The sequence below is a fragment of the Callionymus lyra genome, chromosome 10, assembly GCF_982586985.1.
Source record: "Callionymus lyra chromosome 10, fCalLyr1.hap1.1, whole genome shotgun sequence".
Lineage (NCBI taxonomy): Eukaryota > Metazoa > Chordata > Actinopteri > Syngnathiformes > Callionymidae > Callionymus > Callionymus lyra.
This window is the reverse complement of record NC_141827.1, coordinates 15890969-15909916: the sequence shown is the minus strand read 5'-3', so window position 1 is coordinate 15909916 and position 18948 is coordinate 15890969. Positions and strand designations below refer to the sequence as shown.

The following is an 18948-nucleotide window of genomic DNA, read 5'->3' as shown; positions in this document are numbered from 1 at the left end:
GCTTCGTAATATAAACCACACTGGATACATTGTGGCGTAGGACAAACAAGGCAAGTGAAGGATGTAAACGGGGCTGAAAAATCAGAATAATATTCTCAGTGGCGGCAGAAAAGAAGGAAGGGTGGAGGACGACGTGAATAGGCGGCAACATGTAGAAGAGTGAAGACGAGACAGATGGAAGACAAAATGTTTTTTTAGAAAATGAATAGAGGAATCAAAAGCAGGAACGTGTGCTTGCATTAATTAACCCTCTCTTCACCATTCCTGCTTTGAAGTATGTACACAATTCCTAATCCCTTCTTCTTGACTTATAAGCTGTCAAACCTGCACCGTATCTCTGCAAACACATATATGGCGCAGTGGCCTACAAAAACAGCAAACGGAACATCATGTGAATATTTTTCCTTCAGCTAAAGATGTTTCTTTTCTTCTTTTTTTTTTCGCCTGTATGGATTTTCACAGGATGGGGGTGGGAGCTTGGAACCCCGTTATCAGTCTAACCCAGATATGTCAGCGACAATCATTCCTTGTGCATCTCTGTTTTTCAAAGACGAGCCTCGATTTCAAAGACAGATATGCTGTGCTGTCATCTACCTGCAGTTCATCCCAGCAGACACACATTTAAACATCTATAGGAGAAACCGTCATATAAATAGAATGCACCTTCAATGGCCATGTTAATGACACATTTTCAATCTTGGATTTAAACTTTTTCTTATAAACCAACTTGGATAAGTGTTGATAGACGCCCTCTTTAAGAATTATGAGGGTTAATGCAGTTATTTGTTCATCATCATTTGTACAAAATAAACAAGAAATTTTGACAAACTACTTTGTTTTTTTTTAAAGAACATATTTTGTGTCACAGGTGAGTTCATGTGCAGTGAGAAAGTGTGTTCTCTAGAGCAATGAGTTCTCTTAAATAGTGGCAGCCACCTGGATATTCTGACTGCCAACGAGTTACACCATGAACGGTTGTTGCATGAACCCCTGTGAATTCTCTGGTTGAGGCAGATTTTGACACGCCACCAACACTTAATTGCAAAAGGGTTTCCATTGTTCCTATGAGATATGATTCTATATTGAACGCTCTTAAAAATCACTTCATGATTTTTTATTGCTATATACCACATGAAGGTGTTTCCATTTGCAATTTATCTGGCTCTGTTTAGATTGATTTATATTAAGTTATATATAACTGAAAAACCTTTATATTAACAGACTCCAGTGGGATCTCTGGAGTCCAAGCCACCCAAACAGATTCATGTACGATTCTTTACATTCTTGAATTTCTTAGAGCTCCTCACCATCACTAAGGCCACACATCCTTTCATCCTGCGTCTCCGTTTTTTCACTTATTGCCAGAGACAAATGGTGAAGGAGTTTATTGAGTGAAAGTGTGACTGAGACGAATGCAGTCTGTTAGGATTAGACTCGATGATGCCTCTATTTTACCGGGAAGCATTTGATGTTTGTTAAAAAAAAAAGAAGTAGCATCACTGACAATAAAAATATAAAATATTCGAAGCAGTTGGTCTCAACAGGAATCCGTCACAGTCTTTAAACTTTGAATCCACATGTCAAACCTTCACCAGGCCTTTCTTTGACATTGTTCTGGAGTTGGTGTTGCAAAATACATCTGGGTTCTGAGGGCTCTGAGGGCGCCCAAAATGAAGATTTAATACAGCCTTAAATAATTAAACCAGTGGGACGCGTGAACGACACAAACACTTGCACAGGAACAAACACTGAAAGACACTCATGCATGGCCCACGGAGCCCAGAGCATTCATCATCTTGTCATATTGCCTAGTGTGAGTCTGCCCATGTTTGTTGGCTTCAATGTGTCTTCACTTCGGCTCTTCATTAACAGGGGCAGGTCTTTTTGTTTAGGGGTTCAGGGGGCATTACCATGGACACATGGAAAACCTTCGAGTCTCGCCAGGTGTTAAGCGTTAAAGCCAGAAGAATAGAATCAACTCCATCATTGTTTTTGTCTGTTTCTTTTAAGAAGACCTGAGAGGATAGAGGGAGATCTCTGTCCACAATCATTGTTGTAAAAGCACGGACATTTTTATATTCATTTACAGAGTTTTTATGCAACAGACTAATTATATGAATCAAAATCAAAACCAGGAATTGTATTTTAATTCTTAGAAATAAAAAATATGCTATAAATTTGCACTAAATTCTTGTAAGTCTTTAGTGGAGAGACAATCTGCAGATCAAAACGTGACTTCGATTCATCATCTGAACTGCAGACTAAAGACAAAGTTAAAAATAGTAAAAGTAAAAAAGCATGTCAGCCTGTTATCCCAAAATGACCTCCAAGGTTTTATGTGTATTTGAAGCTCAGTTAAAAATCAGTGTTGAAATGTTGGTCTTTTTTCTTATCACCAATGCGGATAGGCACCGTAATAGACGTGAAACCTGAACAATGAATCTTCAGAAGATACTGGGAGCGTGGTGAGGACAGCGGGTTGTCAGAAGTGGTTTGTACAGCCAAAGAAGGCGGACCGCGACCAGGCCAAATCAAGGGTTAAACCCTGGGCTGGTCACGCTCTGACTGGGATCCATCTGGCAATGGAGCCATGTGGTCATTTCACCCGCCGCCTCCACTTCCTCCGTTTCCAGAGTTCCGTTTCTTCTTTCCTCCCCGACTCAGGCACGTATTTAAAGAATCATCTCTCATCGGCTTTGTTTGTGACACACTGGCAGTTTCATTGCTATCTCTACCTTTATCATGAAAGGGATTCATGTCAAATAATGTTGAAAAACTTTAACATATAATACATTTTAACTACAATTAACATAATTTACTCTATTGACCTTCGATCAAATGCATGTATCCTTATTATTTGCTTTTTAAAAGCTGTATCCGTTGTATTTCCCAATGTTATTGAGCAAATTTTGCACTTTACTTTTTGACCTCCTAGATCGAGGTTGTGTTATTTAGCTGTTCATCTCCTGTTTTACATCTAGAGAGTATATATAACATTCTGAATTTAAATATGTTTCCTTAGGCAATGTTAATAACATGGAAAGGAATCTTTTGGTGTATCATGTGGATGATTTTTCGTAATGTATTTGTTCAGTATGATACACAATAAACAATCAAATTACTAAAAGTAATCCACTTTGGTTTTTGGTATTATTCATTTGGCCTTTTTTTTTTACATTAACTAGAGATGTTACAACATTTGCACACCCAGCAGCCAATGGGGATTAGGAACCAACACTGTTTTAAGTTTACATCCCAAGGAGGACTTTGCCATCAGCTTATACAATTCTTTAATCATGAAATTTGTTCGATTTATTTGTTTTTAAAAATGTGAAATGAAGCCTTTTTCTTAAAGCTATGTTTTCCTGGCATCATATGCAATATTTTTCTCTAAACAAATCAATGTTAACCGTTACATGGCAAGTTACTGCTAAACACAAACACACACGACAAGTCAAATCATCTGGATATGTGTTTTTTCAGCATAGCGATGAAGGTTTGGTATACAAAAACACAAAACTGAGTTAACTAAAACAAGCTAATACGACAGAAAGCCATCAAGTCATAGGACACGCGTGCTTGCCAGTTCGAGAAAGTGAGAAGAAACAGATAGAGTGCATGTTTTCCAAGTGTCCGCTCATAGTCGTCCTCACCCACGTCTCCCTGCAGTCCTGAGCTGTTGGTTGTGCTTTGTCTAGATAAGAACCAATGGTGCGCACACACACTCCCCACACAAATTAAATATATGTATATGCATGCACACCGCGGAGGCCCTCGAGCGGCCTTGGCCTACAATGTGTGGGATGTCCTTCTCCGGAGTGAGAGTGTGCTCTGTTCAATGTCTGAGTTCCAGCTAGAGTAAACACTGTGTGCCAGAATGTCACGGTCCAGGGCCTTTACACCTCTGCCACACAAAAACCCAGTCAGCCATGGAGAAAGAGAAAGAAAGAGAGAGAGAGAGATGATCTGTGTTTCAGTTACAGATACGTTGAACGAGTAGCATTGTTAACAAAGACCAAGATATGAGTCTTTATGTCAAAATTTCCATCAAAATTTAATGATCTTCCACTTAACATAATATTATTCTGATCGAAGGGTGGTTTATGCCGATGGTTAAATCGTCTCCCGACTGATTTGAGGTCAGTGTGAATATTTACCCACAAGACATCTCACTATAGTTTCCTCCCGACTTTCTTCCACTGGGCCCTGGAGTTTGATGGAGGAAGATCCACTAAATAATTCCGAACAAATGAGGGTCCAGTAGAGAGCTACAGGAGCAGGAGTGCGAGGCAGCTGAGCTCGTTGACTGAACAGCAGATAACCAGTCGTAGCCTCCAGGTGAACATTCATATTGAAATTATATTAAAGTGAAATTCTGTTTTGTGTCACTACCTTCCTGGTGGTGGTTTTGTTTACCACCAGCCAGAGGAAGTTGCAAAAGAAGAAACATCTCTATCTTCTACGCTTGAGGCCATTTTCTCTCAGGTGGCAGATATTGCGCAATGTTAAGTTCTGTCTGTTTAAATGAGGATGCACGAGCGTGAACCGTATTCTTAAAATGTCAAGAAGAAGATTCGATCTCATGGCAAACATCAACAATTTCTACATATCAGAGTCTCATTTGCAATCGTCAGTTAATTATGTGCAGAGACGTGACGGAGAAGAAGGAAAGGGAACCGAAGAAGAAGAAGAAGAAGAAAACAATCAGCGAGGTTCACGGAGGTGTTAATCACGTACATATAAATAGAAGTGACAAAGACGATCAACCACATGTGCCGAGAGAGAGGAACCTGCTGTGGCAACCATGATGAAAAATTCCAATAGATAGAAAAGAAGAGTATTCCTGTCTGGTCCCCTATATATCTGGAACTATAGGAAACAAATAGACAAAAAGCTTCACAGAATAGAGTCTAAAGTGTAAAATCTAGTAGCCAGATGTTCCAATGTTTCATTATTGTGAAAAAAATACTATGTTGACCAGAAGTTTATTTGATTTTGGAGCTAATATGTCCAACATTGACATTTTCCAGGGATGTAACCAAGTCTTTTTGAGCCTGAAGATGGTCATGAATAATTTTATTTGGGTATTTTTTAAGACATTTACGGAAAGCAGCGTCAAAACCACAGCCTTCTGGGGTTCCCACAATTATGAAAGAACAGAGGGAGAGGCAACAACATCCCGTCAAATTAGGATGGAGGAAAGGCAGGAACAGTTTCTGGTTTGCAGCCAAACAAACACATAAGCAGGTCTTAACATAGCCGAGTCTGACCATGACAAACCTCGCCTGGCATCCGTCAGGAACACAGTACAGAAACAAGCTTTCTCTCCAAGGCAGAGAGAAGCAGAAAGAAAAGGCGAATTAAGAAGAAAGGGTTTAATATGCACATTTATTTTGGTAGATTTATCAACAAAGAAGTAATGCTTGAAGACCCTGCCTCCTCTACCATGTTATGATTTTTTGGTTTTTATATCAAAGAAACTGTGCAGTAATTTTCCAGCCGGTTGCTCCTTAATTCAAGAATTTGTTTGTTGTGCCTTTGAAGGCATTGTTGATTCATGCATATTTGATTTGAAAATGTCACTCATTATATTTATTTCTCCCTGGCTTAATCTGCCTGTCAATATTCCTGCCTTTGTTTCCTGAACTAAGAAAAACATCAAAAAAGTTGGGGACAAAATTAACAACTTGATTCAGTTATTGTCATTTATTTGCCATACGTGGTGTCAGTTTCAAGAGATAAAAACAGATTGCCCTCTCCTGTTCATCTTTGTGTAGTTGATAAAAATCTGGCAGCAGCCATTTATGTGTTTTTTGCATTTTCATAACGTTCACCACAATCAATGGAGGTTTATTTGCGATTAAATCTTTCCAGATGTGCCGACAGATTTGTCCACTTGAAAAAGTAGATGACGAACAGTAAAACATTTGGTGCGAGGAGAAGTGGGAGAACAGGAGGGACGACCGGGAGAGAGGGATACAAGTAGTGAGGGAAAAAGATCAGATGGTAAACGTTGCATCGGTGTCCCGAAAACAAATGTGTTTTAGGTATTCCTTTGTGTTGTCTCTGGGTCAAGGTGAACGACCTCGCTGGCTTCCATAAATACATACCCAAGGGATACCTCAAACACATTTGTTTTCGGGGCTTCAGGTCACTTTGACCTTGAAAGAATACAAGGGGTTAAAGGGCAACTGAAGTGAAAACCCAACTCTCCTGACTCACTCACATGTTTCAAATGTTGAAGTCTTCCTCTCCAAGATGCAGTAAGTTCCTTATCATGACCATGTTTTGAACTTATTACTTTATAAAGTTCTCCCCCGTCTGGAATCTCAGCGAACTAGAAAAGCGAAGTCCATTGTGACAGAATACTGGCTTCACTCCTCCGCCAGCCAACTGTAATCCTGCCCTGCTTTGTTTATACAACGAGTCCCTTGGAGGTGGAGACTCAAAGGATTGATCACGTGCAGTAAAAACCCCAAATGTCTGACCAATCACAGCAGAGTGGGTGTGGTTATGGTAAACTGGATTTAATCTCCAGAAAAACAGCACATTTCTAATGTAAATATATTTATGAAAAGAGAGTTTTGTACAAACAGACACATACTGATGAGTAAAATAGAGTCCAAAATCTATTTAAGAGACACTTTAGTTGCCCTTTAAATAGAAAGTAAAAGGTCTTTATCGAATATATCCGTCATCTTGCATGATTAGTCACATTCGCCACGAAGTTTAGTGGTTCTAGTCCTGCCATCAATGCTTCGCACTTTCCTGTCCATCCATCCATCGGCCCTCTGGCCTTCCTCAGTTTGGAGTGTGCGCCCCTCGCCAACCCCATTACCCTATTCCCATGTCTTGCAGATGGGCGCACTAATTCGCTAAAGTCAGCTCCATGAAGCGTGAACACAGAGGCCCGTGTATGAATTTGGACGGGTGCTAGAGTTTAAGCCTGCGCAGGTTTTCGGACCGGGCAGTGTTCTGGTTCGAGGAAGGAGATAAAGAGGTAAATAATTGGATAAAAGGTTGACCAATTAATAAAAGCCGGGATGGGCGACCAGAGACAGGGACCTGGTGCCGGTGGGGCGTTAGCTGCTAATCCGCATCACAGAGGATGAAACACAAAGGTGATGAGTGGTACGTGTGAAGAAGTGTGTGTGTGTGTGTGGCACCTAACATAAATCCTATCCGAGGGTAAAATAAAACCATGAATAAATAATCAGCTGTCGATCCCTAATGTCCACTAGTGTCATCTGTGATGCCAACACTCCAGCAGTGTTACCGATATTAGCCCCTAAACTAGCAATATGGCCATGTAAGAACAAGCCCATATTTCCACCAACAGTCACTCACAGCCGGCCTTTTTTCATGGCTTTATCGACCCGACAGAATTATGGCTGCACAAGATTTGATGCCGTGCCAAGAACCCAAATGACAAACGCAAAACAGTCGACTCCGGACAGCCGGGAGGGTTTTGTAGGAGAAACACCCGGAGGCCAAAAAAGGCATGGAGGTTCAGGTGGAACACGTTACGCTGACCCGGGTCCGAACTATTTGACTTGTGTATATGATCACACATTTGCAGGACTAGAAAAAGATCACGAACGTACCTCGGATATGTTGACGCGTCCTTCCTGGAATGAGCACTCGTTGGCCGTCTGCGTGCACATGTGGCGGTACTTGCACCAGTAGCAAGGGAACGAGCCGTTGACGCAGGAGAGGCAGCTGCAAGAAAGTTGATGGTGGTAAGTTGACAAACAGTAAAAGGAGTTTGTGTGGCTCAATTATTACAGCGCCCACAGTGCTGCATAAATAAAAAATGATTTATAACTAAACCATTGAAAGAGGAACAAATTAATCTTAAATTAGTTTTTTCCCCATTAAAAAACAAAGCAAGTAAGAAAAGAAAGATAAACATAAAATAAACATAAATAAACCAATACAATATTTAGAAATGTTTTGTATAAAAGAAACTTATAGAAAGTACATTTTTGTCTAAATATGATTTCAAATATTAAAAAAAAAAGACAAAGATAGAACTCAAGAAAGTTGGATTCGAGGTAGTACATAATGATTATAAAATAAAAGGTAAGCTGTGAAACATTTTCTATACCTTCTAATGTGAACTTCCCAGGGCCGCATTTGGCCCCTCAGACTTTACCCCGTCTGTCTTATATATATATATACATATATATATATATATATATATATAGACTTTATATATATAGACTGTATATATATATATTTTTAGTCAACTACTAAGGTCTGTTTATCCACCACAGGAAGTCAAATGTCTTCCCAGTTAATGTATATTTTTGTTGCAGTTTTTCACCAGTTTTTTAACAATTGCGAATATAATAAAACCAGAGCCCAGAGTTTTGTGAAGCGGCATAAAATATCTAAAGAATAAACACGACAAAAATACTTCTTTGGCTGGTGTCTTCGACCAACAGTCTTGAATGCATTTCCTTGTCTGTCTCTATCGACCTGACTTTCCTTCTATTTACCAGCCGTTTAAACCTCACACTTCTCTAAACTACTTTCCATCACAATCACGCCACTCACAACATAAACATCAATTTTCCCCTCTTTCTATGACCCCTTCTGTCCAATTCCCTGCATCCATTCATGTTTTATTTTTGTTTTTTTGTTCTGCCCTTCCATCTCTGCCTCCCATGCTCCCCCTCTATCACTTTCATTTGCTGCCATCTTTTTAAAAGGCTTCCCCCTTTTTTGCTTTTTGTCTTGCCCCGTCTTTCATCTCGCGGCTTAAAGCGCTCCACCTTTTTAAATTCACCTGCTTGTGTGATGGCGAGGTGCAGATAGACGGACAGAAGAAAAGATGGGGGGGGGGGAAAGAAAAGAGGATGATGGGAGGGAAGGCAGCCAGATCAAAAGCGGGGTGGATTTCCCAGAGCGACGTTGAGACGCCAGTTATTGTGGAATAGAGAAATGGGGATGGGGGGCTGTAGCACTTTGGGCTCGGCATGGGGGTCTCGGGGGAGACGGGGAAACATTAGGTTGGAAGTTGTACTGGTGAACGAGTGTGTGGAGAGTCAGCAAGGTTCAACTGCAGTTTAGCAACAGAGATAAATTTGATTACTCGCGCTACACAAAACGCTTGCGAATGCAGTATCTGATGTAATGTGGAGAGAGTCAGCTATAGGAATACATTAGAGCTGCAGATTTGCTACTTATTCCACACTGGCGTCGCTAACAGTGACTCACAATATGACAAACAGTCACGCAATTTGTTAAAGCATAAGTTCAGGACTTGATTTATTCCCTCCGAGCTGACAATAAACAAGTCATGGAAGTACACATCTTTTTTAGTGCAACCACCTGCAGTAACATTTGGAATTGGAACAACTCAACGTTCAGACGCAACTGTGAAACTATTTTGAAGAAACAGTTTGACACATTTGCGATAGATAACATTTCTTCACACCTTTTTGGAAAATAACCTGCTATCCAGGTGTGAGGAGGCCCGTTTGACACATCCTCCCACCAGAAAATGAAGTGATGGAAAAATAACACTTTCTTCTCGGACTCCCCGTTAAAAGCAATAATGATAAATACAAGTGTGTGTTGGCAAGAATCTGGCGCTACAATATTTATCACCCGACAGGGCATCAATACCACATATTGCAATACTGTAGGAGCAAGTATATGTATTTAGTATTCTATGAGTACTTGACTCTGGCAACAAGACCACATGATTCTTGACAAAGTTATTTTGAAATGAACATGTGTTCAAAAATCAGCTTTAAATACTGCTCAAATTGGCTGTATCCTCTTGTCCTCAGTCATCACCAGAATCTTGCAGGATTCCATTAATCCTTTAACAGCGGAGGGTGTAATGACTGCTTCCATCTAGTGGCCGGAAGTTTAGTTGCCACACAAAAATCAACAAACGTGTGAATTTTTGCGAATGTATATTAAAATTGTATGATTTTATTTTATACACAATTTAATGAAATAACAACCGTAAAAAAATGAAAATGAATAAAATATATAGATTCATTTTTCTTAGACCCATATTTCTAAAATCCTTGACTGGAATTCTATATATTCACATTAGTGTATGATGAGCAGTACGATGTCGAAGCTGTCCTCAGAACAGTTTTCATGTGAAGAACACGTCACGGGCTCCATGGTAGCATTTGGTGTGAGAACTGTTGCCAGATGGTTTGTGTTCCTCACACAAGCGGCTCAGAACATGTTCCACCGATTCAACGTCAAGAACGGCACATATCGTAACCTACAGTTCAATGTATTCGTCCTACTACACAAGAAAGGAACGTTGCATTAAAATGATATATTGTGGTCGACATAATGTAGCTGACTTGAGGAACAATTCCACTTCTACGATCGCTCAAGCGTTTCCCCTAAGAGCTGGGTTATCTTCACTTTAACCTTGCTAGAGAAAGACTTCCTAAACATAGTCCAGATAGAGGTCTCCATGAATCTATCAAACCCTGACGTGGATTCATTTGGATCAATTAGGGCGGCTCGTTTGTTAGGTGAGCACTCTAAGCGATCGTTTCCAGCTCAGAGCCCTTTTCTTTTGAGGGAGATCAGAGGCTGGAGCTTAATTCAATCCCACAGCCGTTTTAATTGAGCAATTTAACATTGTGTTGAGTGAAGCTGTCCATTTGGAGTGAAGGATGCGGGGCCGGCCTCTTAATGCCTCGCCGGAGCAAAACAGGGGATTTTTCAATGTTGTCAACGTACCGGAGAGAAGACGGTTATTATGCAAAGCTGGGAAATCTAAATGGAGGTAAAGAACAGACCTGCAGATCAAGGTCACTCACTGTCTTAGTGAAGAAGTGGACCTTTTTTTTTTTCCATCACAGACAAAGAGATGAAATCAGGTATCATTTATGTTTAGGTTACTTTTATTTCTCATTTCATCATCTCATATTAATGCTAAATTCTTAATGAACAAAATACAAAGACTTCCCGATGTTACTGATGTATTTTCATGTAATTAAATCGGGAAAAACTGGCGTCACAGAAGAAGATAATGAGCCAACTATTCCGATTTTTATGGTCACAATGAACCAGTTATTGAATTATTTTTGGGCCATGTCAATGTTTCAATATTGGGTAATGAAATATACTTTTTATTTTTAAAAAAAACAACTGCGGAAATTGTCAAAAGCATCGAAGCTCAAAAAGGTATCGATAATAAATTGTTGTATTCGGATAAGATACTAACTTCCAAGAGTATCGTTCTATTTCATCGCTGTAACCCTGGAATTTATTTACGGTTTTAAAACTATATTTATTGCAGTTGTAGTTTCTTATTGCAAACGTTTTTTAATATAAACATTAAATGTTAGCGCTTGTGTTAATCATCACATGTTGTAACTAGATCTTATTTTTGAATTTTATTGTTAATAAACATATTTATTGATCTTCCTTTCAAGCTTCTGTAAATGTATACCATATATTGGATATTTTTAGTAGTAGTATCGCGAGGAGCCGATTTCCTACAGCTTCCAAAAACTCGCCGATGAAAACACATAATGAGATCCAATGGTTATTAATGTCTTGCAGTTTAAATATTCCGGCAACAGTTAACATCAAGATGTCTGGAATATATGTAGACGGATTTAAAGGCAGAGGGGTAACTGTTAACACAAATTGGCTCTACACAAATTAACCTTTTGATTAGCGGCTAATATAATTAGCTCGGCAGCAATATTCTAGTGAAATGTCAGTGGGCCACATACTGTATTGGCTCAGGGCTCATTGAATTACACCACAACACATATATTACTAGAAAAAGCCAAGAGAGCATTAGCCGGGCAAGAGAAAAATCAATTGTACTGTAGGTCACGCCCAAACACATCTGCTGCCGAGGCCAGATCTCGCCTTTTTTAAAAAAAAAATCTTTTATTCATGTCAAATCAGACTCGTTAGCGAAAACACGGAGATTGAAATAATGATCAAAATACCAGCAGGTTACCAGCTCCGAGTGAAATACACGATATCGTTTCTTTTGAAAAAGGAGGCGGTTCTGAAGCGTTCGGACACCCAAGGCCAGCAGTCCATCCTGTTTGACAACCCCCGACTGTTCTCTCCTGAAGTGACCGTGATCCCTGTCAAGTGCTGCCCAAGGATCTCTAAACTCTTTTAGCTCCACAGGAAAATCCCACCTGGGGGGCAAGTGGGCCCGGTAGTTAATTGCTATTCGTGGGATTCCTAGCCCCCCCGCAACCCCCTTTTCCAGACCCCCCAGTAACTCATTATTTTTTTTGTTCCAGTTATTCGCCATAGTCCAGTTGTTCAAAAGCAGCAGCCACGCTCCCCGTATGGCCTCGCTCATGATGCTAATTCAATGGGTCCATATTCAGATGCTAATCCGACTGTCCGGGCTGCAGAGACAAGGTGTGGCCCCCCCCACCCCCAAGATACGAGGCACAAGGCCCCGGCCTGGTCAGCGTTCTGTGTGCATTTAAAGTGGATTTACAATCTCGCGTCAACGTCTGAGGAAAAAAACTACCGAATCAGAACATGTTAGCCGTTGAACATCAGGTGCAAAACAAATAGACTCAAGGACTCATTCATTCCTTGGGCTATTCAATTGTACAATTCTGAGTTCGGGGGCAGGAGTGGAGTGAAAGTATCTGGATGTTCTGTTCTATGTTAGTCTTTGTATCCTTTGTCTTTGTTGTTTTTCTTTGATCTATGTTCTTTGTCTTTATCTTTAGACTTAGATTGTGTCATCTTGTTCTTTCTATTTATGTTCTTGTTCTTATTTTATTTTGATTGATTTTTTATGAAAAATTGTTGTATTTTCTGTGGCTATTGGAAAAAAACAATCAATACAGTTTTACCTTACCTTACCTTACACCGAGACACAATAGTTGTTTATTTTGTTGCTATTTTTTTTAGTCTTATCGGAGAAGCATGGTGGTGGCGCAAAAAACAAGTTTAATTGGAAATACAAACGTTTGATCGTTTAAGTTGGAGGAACAACAACAACAAAAAAAATAATCATTCTTTGCCACAGCCTGACTTGTGCTAACAGAAATATTTTATTAATGAGTAATTACGGCCCAGGAGGGTTTTAAATGAGGAAACATTAAAGTGAAATAATGAATGTCTAATCAGATTAACAGCACTATGCAGATTTATGTAAACAGTTGAGTCAATAAGGAGACAGGATGTGTGTTTTGGAGGATTTCACTCAAGGCATTGAGTGTCAATACACATTTTGGGCATAAATCTAATATAAAATGAATACAAAATATAAGTGTTTTACTTTTTAGGACACTAACCTTAGCCATGTTTATTTAAAAAAAAAGCGATTTTTACGTCTTCTCTGCTGCGATCCAACAGAAAAATCATTCTTTACTTCATCATTACTTCATTTAAATCAAGCAATACTGCATCACTTTCCCAGATACAAACTGGTCTTGGGGAGGAAATGACCGAGCACTGCTTCCTGCGCGGCTCACAGTGATTACGCCAACAACATTACCAGTCTGATCTCATCAGACGCCGCGTGCTGAGGCTGAGCAGAAGACAAGGGTATGTGGGACGAAAAAAAAAGGAGGGATTCTTATCTCGGCATCTTCACCGTCAGAGTCACGCCTGAAGAAGCGACGGATCTGTAACTTCATTAAACGTGAACGGCTGCATTAGCTTGACCCCGGACGCACCTTTAATCACATTATTGCATTATTTGTTAAACAACAGAGTCTGAGGGAATCGTTTCTGAATAGCTTCTCCAAATCTACTGTATAATATATATACGTATTTATTCATATTATTATGTGAATATAGTTGTAAGAGCTTTACATTTTATTGCAGGGATATTATTCATGTTGTTTATTTATTTAATATATTTATGTGGAACCCCCAGAGCAGTTATATAATTTATAAAAAATTCAAACCGTGAAACTAAATATGAAGGCTGACGTCATAAATTAATATTTAATTGAGTCGACATGTCAAGCCGCCCCACCCGGGCCTGACAAATGATTGGGTCGCGTAAAGATCGTCCGCAAAATAAACAGGAGGCCGGGTCAAAGGTCGCCGTTAGGGATTAGGTGTCTATGGCTTAAATGAGCAGTAAGTGACAGAGCCGAAGAGGTGTGGCCGAGCATGTCTCTATGAGCGTCCATGCATGCCACGGACAATCCTCCAAAGGGGGCTCATCTCACATCCTCGGGGAGGCCAGGATATAGCCCCTGCTGCACCCTCGGACCTCCGCCATCTGTTACCCCGAGGCTAATACCCTAGCAGACGTTTTAACCTCCCCAGGATCAGCCTCCGAAAGAACAAGCTGCAGGAGTATTGTGTCGTGAGGGATTCTTAAAGCCACAGCAGGGGGCATGAAGCTCAGGGTTACAGTAAATTAGGGTGTGGCTCACGGGCGATAAGGAAGTTAAGTAAGTCGGTCAGAGAGATTGAGCTGCAATTGATGCCGAAGCCAGAAAAGAACATTTGAAGTGCGACTGTTTTTCGGTGACACAAATCACTGCACGAGGAGTCGCAGGAGTTGACGCTCTACCTCGCCTGAGATCTCCCGAGACCTTGAATCCTCAAATGAGTCAATTAAATATGTTTGTTTTTCAAGAACTTTGATGATTTGAGGACAACACCTGATTCACCATAGAGTGACACCAAAACATGAACAAAAAACATTGCAGGAATTATCAGCGAAAGACTTCTACAGCAGCTTCCAAATCAAACGCAAAACAGAAATCTGTCTTAAAAATGGTAAAAACATTTTTGAGGACAAGAAGTCGTAGAGAAAATAATGACAATAACCAGCCAAGCTACATAAAACGAACCTTCTTTGTATAAAAGAAGAGGTCCCCAAACTATGGTCAACCTCCACATTGGCCCCGCCCCCCTGAACAATACCAGAGATACATTAGGATTTTTTTATATACAGTGCGGGTCAAAAAATATAGGACTATTTGTTTTTAAGTAAAACATTCTTTAGAGTACTTAAATAAAAATGTGTTTTATTAGTTTATTCTACACCTACCTTCATTTTTTTGCTCTCTTAGTAAGTAATTTTTTTTTGTATAGCGCTTTTCCAGACCAGGGTCACAAGGCGCTTAAACAATCAAACAAAACTCAATAAAGTATATACTTTAAAGATCAAGATAAAACTGATAACACAACAGGAGTTCCAGAAAATCATGGAAAAGCCTGAATAATAAAAAATAATAAAAACAAGAACATTTTAGTCCCGAACATGATATCTTTCAAACCAGACCTTTTTTTTGTTGTTAATTTCATAAATGGCGTTATATTTTATTTTACCACTCTTTCCCATGAAGAATCTAGAGAAGATTATTTGACCATTTGCTTATGTCAGACTTTGTGGAAAACAATATTTGAATTGAGTGACCAGAAAATGTGACAGAGGTGACCCCAGCCCCCCATCAAAGGAAGTAAAAGTTACGTGGCCCTTGAAGGAAAAAAAGTTTGGGGTCTTAAACTGTCAAAATCAGAAAATGCTATTATTATTATTATTATTCCCAGTGTTGTAAACACAATAATAGAATGTTATTGGGGTGGAATAATAGTAATAAAATTAAATAATGCTAGTTTAATAAAAATATATAAATGATATAATACACTTTAAATATATATTGTGATGTGCAGAAGGACATTTAGACCAAATATATAGAATTCATGTTAATAAATAGACAGTCAAAAACAATGAGACATTTAAAAAGAATTTGAAAAGACTTACGAGTGGTGAACGCTGCAGTTGTAGAAGACGAAATCCACGCTCGCGAACTTCTTGCCGGTCTCTTTGGATTTCAGGTAGAGCTTCACCACCCGTTTGTCACCTTTAAACACAGGAGGATAACAGCAAAGTTGAAAACGGTAAGATTGTCCTCACAAACACCGTAACTTAGCAACACAGTTCTCTCGTCGCCGGCACAGCGGGGTGGAATTAAAAATAGCGGCTTCAATCAGCGCTCGGATGCCGGCGCCGATGGAAAAGTCATAATTCTGATTGGTGTTCACCGTTACTCCTGCGGTGTTTCTCCCGAAAACTTCTCTGACACGTGTCAACATTAGTGCGGGAGAGAAATGAAATTCCCTTTTAATCCCCTTCCCATGTAAGCGATGGTGGCGTCGAACCAAACTGTTACAAAACAGGGAGAGGAAGGAGACTAAGCTAACGTGACAGCGCAGTGTTGTGGAGATACAGCTACAAAACTGTGGTTTATTTGCACTGAAGAAAGAGTAAAACCCCGGCGTGGGTGAATAACGTTTCTTATTAATGGTGACAGCGGATGCTAAATATAAACCAAGTGAGACATTCATTTGGCAACATTAGAGGAAGCAACTCTAGTCTAAAGCACAAACAAAAAGTCTGATGGAAAGTGTTTTTTAAGCTGAAGAATCTTGTGTGAAGCGATATATATGAACACATGCATGTGTGTGTGTGCAAGTATTTAAACAAATATGTATCGACAAGAACTCATTAAAGCGTTAATAAAATCCCACTAGAAAAGACATAAAGAAACCATGGAATAAAGGTTTAACCTTCAAGACTAATGAGAATCGGTTTCAATGTTAATATTATTTATAAATAATATACAGTATATATATAATATAATAAATTATAAATGTATTATTTATAATTACTTTCAGAGCTATTCATGGTCAGGCTCCTCCTTACATCACTGATCTGATCCAGCCTTACACCCCAGCTCGGGCTCTGAGGTCTGTGGATCAGAATCTACTGATGGTTCCTGAACACGGTTCAGGACCAGAGGAGAGAAATCCTTCCAGGCTGTTGCTCCTAAGCTTTGGAACGATCTTCCTCTCTCTCTGTGTTTGATGATCTACTGACTCCTTCAAGAAACATCTAAACAACGTTTTTATTTCTTCAGGCTTTTCCTTGATTTTCTGGAACTCCTGTTGTGTTATCAGTTTTATCTTGATCTTTAAAATATATACTTTATTGAATATTGTTATGATTGTTTAAGCGCTTTGTGACCCTGGTCTGGAAAAGCGCTATACAAATAAAAATTACTTACTTACTTACTAATAGCGTTAAAATGAAATTTAATATATTAAGTCTAAGATTCATCAATGGTGAATGATTTCAGCAAGTATCCTCACAGTAAACATTCAATAAACATGGTTTTACTACGATAGTGACTTCAATTATCCTTCTTCGATAAAAAAAGTTAATTATATTAAAGCTATTTAATCTGATGCTTTCTGAGTGCAAGTGACTAAACCAAAAACCTCCTGTGATCAACATATTTAAGACCCATTATTAGAAAAAGAGAACAAAAAACAGCTTCACTTCCCATATTATGACCACAGTGACCTCACCACACACACGGTGACATCACAACCATCCCTCGCACGCAACTGACCTTTGTTCCTGGTGATTGGAATTATGTCCCGGACCGAGGGAGACAGACAGAAAATATGTCCTCCTTGGATCTGTCCCTCGGTCTCGACGTAGTCCTCGAAGGAGCAGTTGACCCCCGCTGATAGATCGGGCACATTACGAGCCTGGAGGACCAGCTTTCGGACGGGAAGAGAGAGGGGAAGACAATCAGCGCAAGATCAATGGAAGGACACGGTGTACATGGATTGTTATAAGATATGACATGGGGGTTAATGGGCGTTGGGGAGGAGGAGGGAGGGGTAATGTGAGAAAAGATTGGGTATATATGTGTGCCAAGGAGACGGGGACGGTATTAAGAATAATAAAAAAAAAGGGGGTGACATTCAAAGTGTTGCGTCAGTGGCCGCGGCAGCCATTACGTCGATACGATGGTGTGATAACGAGCAGATGGGATCGTGTGATCCGAAGAACTTCGCCCCGGTCGTCCTGGTTTCAATATGAATAGAGTAGAAGACAACTTTAAATCAGCTGCCACTTCAGCTTACTTAACTCATGTGGTATTTCAGGGTCAAGGTGACCCGACGACTTGAAAACAAATGTGTTTGTAGTATCCCTTGTGTTATCCCAGGGTGAATGTGATCCAAAGACTCGAAAACAAAGTGTTTGAGGTATCCCTTGTGTTGTCTCAGGGTCAAGGTGACCAGAAGACTTGAAAACAAATGTGTTTGAGGTATCGCTTGTGTTATCTCAGGGTCAAGGTGACCCAAAGGCCCAAGAATAAATGTGTGTGAGGTATCCCCTGTGTTGTCTTTGGGTCAAGGTGACCCAAAGGCCCAAGAATAAATGTGTGTGAGGTATGCCCTGTGTTGTCTCTGGGTCAAGGTGACCCAAAGGCCCAAGAATAAATGTGTGTGAGGTATCCCCTGTGTTATCTCAGGGTCAAGGTGACCCAAAGGCCCAAGAATAAATGTGTGTGAGGTATCCCCTGTGTTATCTCAGGGTCAAGGTGACCCAAAGGCCCAAGAACAAATGTGTGTGATGTGTCCCCTGTGTTATCTCAGGGTCAAGGTGACCGAAAGGCCCAAGAACAAATGTGTGTGAGGTATCCCCTGTGTTATCTCAGGGTCAAGGTGACCTAAAGACCCGAAAACAAATGTGTTTGAGGTATCCATCCATCCAACCATTGCTTTCAGGTACTTGGGTCGCCTTGACCCAGAGGAAACGCAACGGATAACAAAAACTCATTTGATCTTGGGCCTTCGGGTCACCTTGACCCTGAGATAACACAAGGGATACATCAAATACATTTGTTTGAAGGTCTTTGGGTCACCTTGACCCTGAGATAACACAATGGTTAATACCAGCTTTAATTGAATTGAAACAACGGATCTTTATTCATATTTCAGAATGTTCTGTGTTTCTGTGAAAAGGAAAATTGATATGGTGAAAAAACTTTGCAATATTTAAGTGTATTTATATTTTCTCTTACACCCCTAATGTTTAGACCAGTTAAGAATGATCTATTATCATCCAGTCCATGTTTTTGTTTGATATCATATATCAATATCAGCGATAGTTAAATGATCCACATGCTTTAA

The 18948-nt window shown here is 39.9% G+C and overlaps 1 protein-coding gene across 2 annotated transcripts in view; it reads right to left on the bottom strand.

Moving 5' to 3' along the window:
• Positions 1 to 18948, bottom strand: part of plxna1b (plexin A1b) — a 182102-nt gene that overhangs the window by 65378 nt on the left and 97776 nt on the right. For both annotated transcript variants that reach the window (XM_087801302.1, XM_087801303.1), the window contains exons 7-9: positions 17373 to 17526; positions 15722 to 15821; positions 7605 to 7719 (exon numbers count right to left, since the gene is read on the bottom strand). In XM_087801302.1, coding sequence (XP_087657428.1) covers positions 7605 to 7719; positions 15722 to 15821; positions 17373 to 17526 — 369 coding nt within the window. The remainder of the gene's footprint in view (positions 1 to 7604; positions 7720 to 15721; positions 15822 to 17372; positions 17527 to 18948) is intronic.